The sequence below is a fragment of the Sapajus apella genome, unplaced genomic scaffold (assembly GCF_009761245.1).
Source record: "Sapajus apella isolate SASKATOON/1434 unplaced genomic scaffold, GSC_monkey_1.0 scaffold20, whole genome shotgun sequence".
NCBI lineage: Eukaryota > Metazoa > Chordata > Mammalia > Primates > Cebidae > Sapajus > Sapajus apella.
Genome location: NW_022436960.1, coordinates 781,491 through 794,206, shown reverse-complemented (window position 1 = coordinate 794,206; position 12,716 = coordinate 781,491). Strand labels below are relative to the sequence as shown.

Sequence of the window (12,716 nt, the reverse complement as noted above, 5' to 3'; positions counted from 1 at the left end):
GCAATGGCGTGATCTCGGCTCACTGCAACCTCCGCCTCCCGGGTTCATGTGATTCCCCTGCCTCAGCCTCCCGAGTAGCTGGGATTACAGGCGTGTGCCACGAAGCCTGGCTGATTTTTTTTTTTTTTTTTTTTTTTGGGAGGGGGTTTCGCTCTTGTTACCCAGGCTGGAGTGCAGTGGCGCGATCTTGGCTCACGGCAACCTCCGCCTCCTGGGTTCAGGCAAGTCTCCTGCCTCAGCCTCCCGAGTAGCTGGGACTACAGGCGTGCACCACCATGCCCAGCTAATTTTTGTATTTTTAGTAGAGACGGGGTTTCACCATGTTGACCAGGATGGTCTCGATCTCTTGACCTCGTGATCCACCCGCCTCGGCCTCCCAAAGTGCTGCGATTACAGGCGTGAGCCACCGTGCCCGGCCCTGGCTGATTTTTTTGTATTTTTAGTGGAGATGGGGTTTTACCATGTTGGCCAGGCTGGTCTTGAACACCTGACCTGGTGATCCACTTGCCTCAGCCTCCCAAAGTGCTGAGAGTACAGGCATGAGCCACTGTGCCTGGCCTCACATTAGGATATTTGACTTGCTATACCGTATATGAAAGTTTAGAATAATATGAATAATACGTAATATATCATATGGAATTCTAAACTTTCATGTAGATACATAGTAAATGTCAGGTGTCTCTATTCAAAGCATCCCAATAGCTTTCCCACTCATTGTAAATTAAAGCCAAAAGAACCTGACACAGCCTGGGCAGCATGGCAAGGCTCAGTCTATATAAAAAAATTAGCCAGGCATGATGGTGCATGCCTGTAGTCCCAGCCACTTGGGAGGCTGAGGTGGGAGGATCAGTTGAGCCCAGGAAGTCCAGGATGCAGTGAGCTGTGATTGCACCACTGCACTCCGGCCTGGGTGACAGAGCAGGACCCTGCCTGTTTCAAAATAATATTAATAATAACAACACATAAAAAGAACCTGAAAGTAAATAGGCCCTACACAGTCTGACCCCACTTCTGCCCTCTTGAACTCTCCAAAATATCCTCCTGAAAGTCTTCTCTGATCTTCTAGCGTACTCTTCTTCTAGATGTCCACATGGCTCACTCCCTCAGTTCTTTCTGGTTGTTGCTTAAGTGTCACTATATCAGAGAAGTCTTTGACCACTCAAACCACTGTCTTAACTTGCTTTATTTCTTTCATTCTACTTATCACCTGACATCGTTTTATCTGTCTTATGTCTTTTGTCTCTCTCCACTCTACTGTAAAACTGAGTGGAGGAACTTGGTATGTGTGTTCAGTTTTTTGTCAGTCTCCTCTTGGCATGTGGTGGGTGTATAATAAATAAGTTGTTGAATGAATGAGAATGTGGTGGGAGTGTGGGATTCCTCTGGATAGAGATTTGCAAATATAGGCTTTTCTGCCATTTGCTCTGTAACTTGGGTTGTCTGGAATCTTCCAACATTTCCTTCTTTGTCACTTTCCTGTGGCTGTCATTTGTTTACTCAGTAACTTGCACAGCTGCTTGTGTTCCAAGCACTGGTAGGCACTGGCAGAATACGTGAACAGCCTGACAGGTCCCTGCCCAAGTGTAGCCTACAGTCTACTGAGAAACTGCACTGGTAAATGATAAGTTCGTTGAGCATTATGAAGGAGAAGTGTACTTAAACAAATATCACATATTCTCCCTTAGAAGTGGGAGCTAAACATTGGGTGCACATGGCCATAAAGACAGAAACAATAAACAGGACATTAGGGACTACCTAGAACAGAGAGGAAAGGTGGGGGCACGGGTTTTAAAAGTACCTGTTAAGTACTGTGCTGAGTGAGTCGTGGATTCGTTTGTACCCTAGACCTCAGCATCACGCAGTGTATCTTTGTAACAAACTGCACATGTGCCCCCTGTTTCTAAAATAAAAAGTTGAGGGAAAAAAAACAAAACAATTTTCTAGTTATTTGACTTTGTGTGAGCAGCAGTAGGGATAGGGTAAGCCTATCTTGACTTGGTTTTCAGCTTTTTAGAAAGATATGGCTAGAAGAGGTTGAACCTTGTGATTAAAGTGAGTCTTATGAGTGTGTGAAAAGTATTTCTATCGTTTTTATTTTTTTAAATGCTCTAGAGTTAGCTAAAATGGGCAAAACTTACTAGAATAAACATAGCTGAATGAGCTGAATTTACAAACCATAGTGGAAACCTATTGAACAGTAACTTACCTTGTAATTGTATTAATGTCTAATCTGTATCTTTATACAGAAAAAAGTTTCATTTTGCTCAGTTTTAGTTTATCCTTTCTGTTGACAGTGAACGTCTATTTTCAGTTCTTGACTGTTAAAATATTACTGCTGGAAGCATTCTTGGACCTATTTCTTAATGTCCCTCTGGAATACATATGCTTGTTCTGAGAGATCAGTGCAAAATTATTTTCAAAGTGGTCCAGCTCGTATACACTGCTACCAGTAAAATGCAGAATTTATTTGCTCCACATCCTCTCCGATAATTGCTGCTGTTGGACTCATACATGCTAGACCAATCTAGTGTGAGTAGTATAACACTGTTTCATATACCAAGGAATTTTGCTGTATTAGTTAGGTGTGTGTGTTAATAGCATTGGTGTTGTGTAACAAATATGCCCACATTTTAAAAAGAGGTGTATATTGATATATGTAGGGATGCAGTGAAATAATTGGGATTTACTTAAAAATTCTTCAGCACATGTAAAACGCATTTTGGGACCATTTCACCAAATTGTTTTATAGATGCAAATTAAAGTATTGTTTCCATGTATAATTTACTGTCCTGTGGTTATGTAAGACAGAATACCTACCCTTAGAAAACCAGCTGAATGTTTGAGGGTACTCGGTCATAACATATGAAATCTACTCTCAAATAATTCAGTAAAAAGTCACAGTCACACACAGACATATATATGCTTGTTTTTATTACTAAGAATAGCCTCTAACTTACTCACCCCACCATGTGGACATAACCGCTGTTGAAGTTTGCTTCCAGATCTTTTCTGTATGCTTGTATGCACTCTGATTTTAAGCACAAATGGTATCGTGTTGTATGTAACAGGTTTCAACTTCTAATTTTTCTGCAATTAAAAATTAAACTGAGTTTTGATCCTGAATCATATCCTATATTGTAACATAGTTTATTCAACTACATCCCTTTCTTCCTACCTCCCTCCTCTCCCCTCCCCTCCCCTCTCTCCTCTCTCTCCCCCCTTTCCCTCTTTCTTTTCTTTTCTTTCCTTTTCTTTCTCTCTCTCTTTCTTTTTCTTTCTTTCTCTTTCTTTCTTCTTTCCCTTTCCCTTTCCGACAGTCTTGCTCTGTTACCTAGGCTGGAGTACAGTGGCTTGTTCTCAGCCCATTGCAACCTTGCCTCCCAGGTTCAAGCAATTCTTGTGCCTCGCTCTCCCGAGTAGCTGGAATGACAGGCATGTACCACCACGCCTGACTAATTTTCATATTTTTAGTAGAAATGGGGTTTCACCATGTTGGCCAGGCCAGTCTTGAAATCCTGACCTCAAGTGATTGACCTGCCTTGGCCTCCCAAGGTGTTGGGATTACAGGCTTCTGCTCCCGGCCCACATCCCATTCTTGAACTTTAGATTTTTTTCTTTTCCCCTACTATAAATAACATGAATACACAGGAATTTATAATGTCCCCTCCCCAGTTGAAAAGAAAGCCCTCCTTGATTCTGCAGATCAGGTTTCTCAGTTATGTGCACTCATAGTTCTTTTTCTCGGGCATGTATGACAATTGGAATTCATTATTTGTATGACTGTTTCTTTCTCTTGAGTCAGGCTTGAGAGTTCCATAAAGGCAGAGTTTGTGTCTTTTAATCACAGCTATCAAAGCAGCACCGGACACACAGTAGGCCAAGATTTGTTGAATCAGTGGAGAACAATTTCAATGTAAACAATGGTAGTTTATTATAAAAGATCACTTTGCTGCAACCTAGTTTTGAAAGCTCTTAAATAACTTGTTTATATAGCAGTACTTGTTGAAGGCAACTGTGCTTGTTGAAGGCTGCACATTTGCTACCTAATCAGAAGGACTTTTCTATTGGATGAAGAAGAATAAAAAGAAACCTCCACATTGCAAATGGTAGGATTTAACAGTGGGAGAGCCTGCCCCTCGCAACTCCTTCTCACAGGCCAGGAGAGCCTGCCCTCCCATGCTCTTATCTCTCAATGCCGCTTAGCTTCCTTTTCAGAGCTCAAGAACCCAGACAGCCACACTCAGCCTTCCTATAACAGATTCTCTTTCATCTTTACTGGGCAGATTCAAGATTATTGCTGCCAGAGATAGAAAGTTGGCGAAAAGTCCTCGAGGGTCCCCATCTTTGTCTGGAGCAATTTGATGCAGGTAGCTTGTATTTCTCTTTATCTGCTTCCTGTTTCATCTTGTATCCATTACCTTAAGCATCTGCTTATCTTTTTTTTTTTTTTTTTTAAATCTTAAGAAATGGGGTCTCACTATGTTGCCCATGCTGGTCTCAAACTCCTGGGCTCAAGTGATCCTCTTATTCCAGCTACTCAATATGGGATTATAGGCCATAGGCGTGAGCCACTGCACCTGGCCAATCTTTTTGTTTTTTGTGAGAGTAGCTGGAACACATTTAATTTTCTAAGGTTAAAAACTTACGGCCAGGCTCGGTGGCTCACGCCTGTAATCCCAGCACTTTGGGAGGCTGAGGTGGGTGGATCACAAGGTCAGGAGTTCAAGACCAGCCTGGCCAAAATGTTGAAACCCCGTCTCTACTAAAAAAAAAAAAAATAATAATACAAAAATTAGCTGGGCGCAGTGGCACCCGCCTGTAATCCCAGCTACTCAGGAGGCTGAGGCAGGAGAATCTTGAACCTGGGAGGCGGAAGTTGTAGTGAGCCGAGATCGCGCCATTGCACTCCAGCCTGGGTGACAGAGTGACACTCTGTCTCAAAAAAAAAAAAAAAACAAAAAACAAAAAAAGAAAAACTTACTTTTGCTTAACTTAAGGAAACCACATGGGAGGTCTTCACAAGTGCACTTTTCATTTTCATTGCTGTCCTAAGTAGCTACCGGTGTACTCAGCCAAAACCAGCTTCAGACAAGTCACCTCTCTGTGGGGTAGGATGGGGGCTGACTTATTCTGTAAAGTGGGATTTTAGCAAACTACACTAAGAAGAAGGGTTTTCATGAAGAAAGTACATTTTGCTGCCTACTTGGAAGGAGTAGTTGAAATCCTTGAGCTGAGTCTGGTTTGGCGGCTTGTGCTCTTTTTCACAAACCCAGAGAGAGCATTCAGATGTTGACTGTAGCAATGCCTGTGCCCACCAGGTGGCACAGTTGCTTTATTTAAATGATAAGCTCGTTTTATTTTCAGCGACTTGTGGTAACTCATTTCTTGTTTTAATAAAAAAAAGATGCCACGATATTTGTTACTATCTTTTTAAAGAAATTTTGACATGTTTAGTTTGAGTGATGAGCGAGAAATTGGTGTCATGTTTCTTTTGTAGGACCTAATGCTACTGCAAATGGTAAAAAAAATAGTTTTTTAAAAAAAGCTCTATGAAGGCTATATAAGCCTTGTCATCAGCCCACCGTATGGTGCCAGCCTACTGCTCTGCATAGAATATGCAAGATCACATGGTGTTCTGAATATCTGCAGTATCTTGGGGGGTGGGGTGGGGTGAGTTAAGGTTACTGTGGCAATTTTCATCTGCTTTCCTCCCTTCTTTTGCATTTGAGACTTACTCAGGGTACTAGGGCATTTAGCTCACTCGATTAAAATGAATGTAGAAACAAATGAAGTTTAGCATCCATCTGTTACTTACCCCTGGTTTCCATCAACCACAGTTTTATTTTCTTAACTTTATTCAGGCTAGATACAGTATGTTGATGAGCCTTAGTTCCCTGTACCAAGGAGGCTGTTCTGATCTAAAGAGTCCTTCTTCCTCTGCTCTCCTCAAGAGATAGGACTGTGTTGCCCAGTCTGAAGGTAGTGAGTTATCTCAACTGATTGTTCGCAATTACAGATGGAACTCCTTGCTGTAGTCTCTCTGTTTCTCACTACTGCACCCAGCTGGTCTTTTTTAAAAGAAGGAAGGGAAGGGAGAATGAGGATGTCACATTCTGTTTTTAAGTGATATGAGGAAGCCCATAACTCATTCATCCATGCTCTCCATAATAGTAAGTTCTTATTCCCTTCAAAAGAGCTATCGGCTTGTAGCCTGTGTCTGTGTACCACTTTTAGGGTCAGAATGATGCACATCTTTACCTATCATAGATTAGATGATTCTCCTTGGTTGTTTCAATAGGACTTTTCAAGTATTTAATAAAAAAAAAATACACATCATGCAAATATAAAGTTGTGTTTTGGGTATGGTGGAGGGAGCTTTCCGGCAAAAACAGGAAAGACTGCTAGACAAGTTCTAAAAGAGCTGTAACACATAAAGTTGCTTTTTTAAAGTAGAGTACAGTTAACCTAATGATGGATTCTTCTGCTTCTGACCGACAGATTGGAATGTCAGCCAAGCTGCACAAGGCAAGCCCACGTTGTGCGCCCTGCACAACAGGGAAGGGTGATGTGTGCAGATGCCCAGGCCCATAGAAATGTGCTGACATTTTCTTAAGCAGCATGGACTTTGCTCATTGACCTGATCAGTGTTTACTGAATGAGTCTTAGTGACTCCTCACTTCCAGATAGGTGAATTTTTAATTGATAAGGGGCAGAATTAAGATTGTTGTTGCCAGAGTTGGAAAAGTCCCCACAGATCCCTGTTTTGTTTAAGAGCAGCTTGTTGTAGGTAGCTTATATTTCTCCTGCTCCTCTTTCTTCCTGTTTCGTCTTTTATCTACTGACTTTTAAGTATCTGCTTATCTTTTGTTTTTTTATGAGGGCAGCTGGGAACACATTTTATTTTCTTGGGTTGAATGCTTATTTTTGCTTCACCTAAGGAAACCACAGCCTTTCAAGTAGTTTTGAAAAAGTGTACTTTTCATTTTCATTGCTGTCCTACCAGCAGCTGCTGGTATAACATTATAAAAGAACAAGGCAAGTGGTAGGAAGGGAATAGCATCAGGGATTCTCAAAAGTATGATAGATAACCGTGTCCCTTGATTAAAGAAACAAAAGCTGATGATTATGTAGAGTAGGAAAGCAGTAAGAGACAAGGTCGGTCAGCAGCATTGCTTGTGCAGATGGCTGTAGTCTAAGTAAATTCTAGTCTAGAATATTCTGTGAGGGGTAAAGAAGGGAGAAGGAGTACCTACTGTGGTGTCGTTTTCCCAGTTAGGTGATAAACCTGGCCTTATTGATGAGAACTAATTCTTGGGAAGGTCAGTACATTGCTAAAGATAACATAATCATTAAATACAGTGCTGAGTGTGTGCCATGTACTGCTAGACAACTCATTTTATTTTGAGATAGAGCCAGGATTTGACCTGGGTCTTTCTTACCCCGTACATAACCTGTGCTGCCTTTTATCTTGTGGGACAGGAAACCTCGAATGCTGACATTGTGCCTATCACAGCACCCCAGGCATTCATTCAGCAAATGTTTGTCTAATTTTTGTTGGACATTGGGAACGATGAAAAGAATGAAAACTTATATATTTGCTAGTGGGTATTAGATGGTAATTCCTTTTACAGGTTTCAGGGCTCTCCGTACATTAACTTAAGGAGCACATAGTAGACACACAATGTGTCTTTATTTAAGTAGTTACAGTAGAGCGCTTTATTCCTTTACTGTAGATTTGAGTCATCAGGGTGACCTCCAACAAAATTTTGAGACAGGGTCTTGCTCTGTTGCCTAGGCTGGAGTGCAGTGGCATAATCTCGGCTCACTGCAACCTTTGCTTCCTGTATTCAAGCAATTCTCCTGTCTCAGCCTTTCAAGTAGCTGGGATTACACGCACGCATCCGGCTAAGTTTTGTATTTTTAGTAGAGATGGGGGTTTAATTTACCATGTTGGCCAGGCTGGTCTCAAACTCCTGACCTCAAGTGATCCTCTTGCTTCACCCTCCCTAAGTGCTGGGATTACCAGTGTGAGCCACTGCACCCGGCCATCCAAGAAAATGTAGAAGTTATGTGACTTTAAAGGTCACCTTTGTAAGAATACCTTATTGTTTACAGTACGGCAGATGTCCCTATATAACTTCAGCTGCAGCATTTGGAATCTACTGTGTTACTGTCTTACTGTTCCTACCACTAACTGATTCTTACAAAAGAGGAGATGAAAATGGAGTAGCATTCAATAAATGCTTGTGTGTCTCTTATAATTTGTAGCTAAATCTGATTGCAGAAAGTGGCCACAGGCTTTACAGGCCTTGTTACTGATGTAGCAGGAGGGACTTTGAGCAGATAATATCTGCCCAAGAACCATCGGCAGGACTAGCTCCTGGACCCGCCCACATCAGGGCCTCCTGCATCACTTGTTCAGCCTGTGCATGTGTTTGCTCAAAGATCATGTCACTGGCGATCATACATACATTCCTTACTCAGTTAAGGTAGATACTAGTGTGCTCTCAGACTTGAGATTATACAGCAGAAATTTAAGGTTCTTTTGTTGTTCATTTGCCAAGTATGTATTAAAGGAAGGAACCATTAAAGCCAGTTTTAAACAAGCAGACCTTCTCCAGAGTTCACCCTTCATTTACTGCAGATTGTTTTTGCCTTCTGTCCTTACATATCCTTGAGTGCATCTCATTACCTGGGTTTTAATCAGCTGGCCTACCATTTGTTTTAGGTCTGGTGTGCTGCCATTTGCGTCTCGTCTTGAGTATGAACCCACACATTACCTGTGTCTCTCAGCAGGATTCTGGAGCCACCTGTTCGAGCAGCCTCATCTGACATTTTTTTAGAAACTTAGAGCACTTTTATTTGGCATAATCTACTGTATTGTGAAGTGAAAAGCAAGGGACACGCTTTGGAGTAATTTCCTGCCCTGCTTTTTAAAAAAAAAAAAAAAAAAAGACAATCTCACCCTGTCTCCAGGTTGGAGTGCAGTGGCGATGTCGGCTCACTGCAACTTCTGCTTCTGGGTTCAATCAGTTCTGCCGCCTCAGCCTCCTGAGTAGGACTACAGGCATGTGCCACTGCACCCAGCTAATTTTTGTATTTTTAGTAGAGACAGCGTTTCACCATGTTGGTCAGGATGGTCTCAATCTCTGGACATGCGATCTGCTCGCCTCGGCCTCTCAAAGTTCTGGGATTACAGGCATGAGCCACTGCGCCTGGCCACTGCCCAGCTTTTTGAAATCATCAGTTTTGTGACGAGCTGTGGTCATTTCATTTGTCATTTGCCGACTTTCAAGTAAATTGAAATTTTACTATAATCTGAGTGAAGTAACCAGTTTGTAACTATTTTAAATATTAAAACAAATGGAAAATTAGTGGCTTAGTATTAGAATTAATATTGATCTGCAGTATATAATTAGTTGCTGTTTGAATTGGATTGACTTTTTCTTTTGTCTATGGAATATTTTCCCCCAATTTTTAGAATACATGCTTCTCTATGAGAGTTGGAATTTTTTTTCAAAATTGATTTTTCTTTCCTAAATTGGTTGGACAGTTCTCCCAGAGCTGAGAGCATGCTTTGGGTATAATCACATAGCAAACTGAGATGTAGAAGCTTGGACTTCTATTAGGACCCCTCTGTTTACTCTGTGTCATAGTGGGAAAGTGGATCACTCTGAGCCAGTTTTCTTTAAGTTTGGCCATTATACCTAGAGAGTGAGATTTTGGAGCCAAGATGGAATAGGATTGTACTGCCTACTTCATACAGTTCTATGCTTCTTGATCTTTTTCTGAGACAGAGTCTCACTCAGTTGCCCAGACTAGAGTGCAGTGGCATGATCCTGGCTCACCACAACCTCCGCCTCTCAGGTTCAAGCAATTCTCCTGCCTCAGCCTCCCTAGTAGCTGGGACTTCAGACACCCGCCACCACACCTGGCCAATTTTTGTATTTTAGTAGAGACAGGGTTTTACCATGTTGGCCAGGCTGGTCTCAAACTCCTGACTTCAGATGATCCATCCACCCCAGCCTCCCAAAGTGCTGGGATTACAGGCATGAGCCACTGTGCCTGACCTTTTTTTTATTTTTTAAGCTTGTGTTATTTTTATAATTCATAAAGGAAAATCACGCATGAACATATGGCAGTGCCGTTGACTGCGAGTCCATTGTCTTTTCTGGTTCATTTGGGAAGAAAGACCAGACTATCCTTAGGGAGAAAATTGTTTATCTTTAGGGGTGGCAGCTTCTCCTGAAGACTGAGTCAATTTGTTTTCCTTGGTGTTTTCCATAGTACTTGAAAGCTAGCCACCTTGTATTGGAGTAGTACATATTTGCAAGCAAATACTAAGCATTGGGTCATGTAGTCTATTTCTAAGAATTTCTCAAAACATAAAGAATGGTTTGTTTATTATTCAGCCTGAGCTGAGACTAAAAATGAACCCCAATTTCATATTTCTTTTTACTCCTAAAAATACTGTTTAAAATAATACTTGTTTGTTGAAGAAAATTTTAGGTAAAACTAAAGGTTTTTTCTTTTTTTCCTTTCCTTTCCCCTCCCCTCCCCTCCCCTCCCCTTTCCTTTCCCTTTCTCTTTCCCTCTCCCTCTCCCCCTCTCCCTCCCCCTCCCCCTCCCATCTTACTCTGTCACCCAGACTGGAGTGTGGAGGCACAATCTTGGCTCACTGCAACCTCTGCCTCCTGAGTTGAGGTGATTCTTTTGCCTCAGCTTCCCAAGTTGCTGGGATTACAGCAACCTGTCACCACACCTGGCTAATTTTTGTATTTTTAGTAGAGATTGCGTTTCACCACGTTGGCTGGTCTCAAACTCCTGACCTCAAGTGATCCGCCCACCTCAGCCTCCCAAAGTACTGGGATTACAGGAATGAGCCAACACACCCAACTCTGAGTAATTCTTTTCAAAAATTATTAAATTATTTTTAATGATTTAGAATAATGACAACATTGACAGGATCTGGCCTCCTAGCCTCAAGGGATTCCTCTTGCCTCAGCTTTCCAAAGTGTTAGGATTACAGGCATGAGCCTTATTCTCTTTTAAAGAAGACTCATAAGCTCATCACCCAGCAATAACTGCTGTTAATATTTGAGGATATTTATTCAGACGTTTCTCTGTGGGATCAATAACTGTATTATAATGATTCTATTTTGTTACCATCTATTCTTTATTTTTAGTCTTGTAAGTGGCAAATGTATTAGTCCTTTTTTATGCTGCTGATAAAGACATACCCGAGACTGGGAAGAAAAAGTGGTTTAATGGACTTAAATTTTCACATGGCTGGGAAGGCCTTACAATCATGGCGGAAGGCAAGGAGGAGCAAGTCATGTCTTAATGGATGGCAGCAGGCAAAGAGAGAGAGCTTGTACAGGGGAACTACTTTTTAAAAACATCAGATCCTGTGAGACTTAACTATCACGAGAATAGCACAGGAAAGATCAGCCTCCATGATTCAATTACCTTCTACTGGTTCCCTCCCAAAACACTTGTGAATTGTGGGAGATACAAATCAAGATGAGATTTGGGTGGGGACACAGCCAAACCGTATCAGCATGCCTGAAATATACATGTATTATACATGTATATTAATTCTAGTGGACCATAGGCTGTACTCTTTCCCTCAGTTTGTTTACTACTATCTCATCTTGTTTTTCAGTGGATGAGTACATTGCCATTGCCAAAGAAAAGCATGGGTACAACATGGAACAGGTAATACGGTTTTCTTTCTTTTGCTGTTAAAAATGAGTATTTTTAACTAAATTATATTTTTTCCTCTCTCTATTGAGTAGCATTGTTTCCTCATTAGCAACTTTTTGGTAACTACTAGTAGTGTTACACAAACTCTGGTCTCCTTCTTCTTGTTCAAGGTAAATATTAGAGGACCCTTTGATTTGAAAGGCACATCTGTGCATTTCTGCAGATCTACAGCCTTTAGGACACTGATTACTTAGTGATTACTGAGCTGGATGCTTGAGCATAATGCTTTCTCATTTGATATGTGATTTTTTTGTCATTCTGGCTGTATAATGATGTTTTCTGACTCATGTTTTCACATTTTACCTAAAGTGTTTTAATATTCACCATTTTGAATCACTTTCAGCTTGTAAACATTTGACTAAAGTTTTTTTTTTTTTTTTTTTTTTTTTTTTTTTTTTTTTTTTCTTCTTCTTCTTTGAAGCAAAGTCCCGCTCTGGCACCCAGGCTGGAGTGCAATGGCGCAATCTCAGCTCATTGCAATCTCTGCCTCCCAGGCTCAAGTGATTCTTGTGCCTCAGCCTCTCAAGTAGCTGGGATTATAGGCATACGCCACCATGTCTGGCTAAATTTTTATTTTTTTTTAAGACGGAGTTTTGCTCTTGTTGCCCAGGCTGGAGTGCAATGGCACAATCTTGGCTCCCTACATACAACCTCTGCTTCCCGGGTTTAAGTGTTTCTCCTGCCTCAGCCTCCTGAGTAGCTGGGATTACAGGCATGTGCCACCATGCCCAGCTAAGTTTGTATTTTTAGTAGAGATGGGGTTTCTCCATGTTGGTCAGGCTCGTCTTGAACTCGCCACCTCAGGTGATCCTTCTGCCTCAGCCTCCCAAAGTGCTGGAATTACAGGTATGAACCACTGCACCCAGCCACGTCTGGCTAATTTTTGTATTTTGAGTAGAGACAGGGTTTCACCATGTTGACCAGGCTGGCCTTGAACTCCTGACCTCAGG

At 41.6% G+C, this 12,716-nt stretch overlaps 1 protein-coding gene and 1 non-coding gene across 2 annotated transcripts in view; one reads left to right on the top strand and one right to left on the bottom strand.

Annotated features, from left to right (window-relative positions):
* The window catches only part of RCOR1 (REST corepressor 1), a 130,531-nt gene that overhangs the window by 89,489 nt on the left and 28,326 nt on the right, over nt 1-12,716 (top strand). Inside the window, exon 4 of the mRNA XM_032287326.1 lies at nt 11,666-11,718. Within this exon, the coding sequence (XP_032143217.1) occupies nt 11,666-11,718 (53 nt within the window). The remainder of the gene's footprint in view (nt 1-11,665; nt 11,719-12,716) is intronic.
* On the bottom strand, nt 6,371-6,432 carry LOC116558140. The gene has a single exon (XR_004271868.1). It is a non-coding gene; the product is annotated as a U7 small nuclear RNA (small nuclear RNA).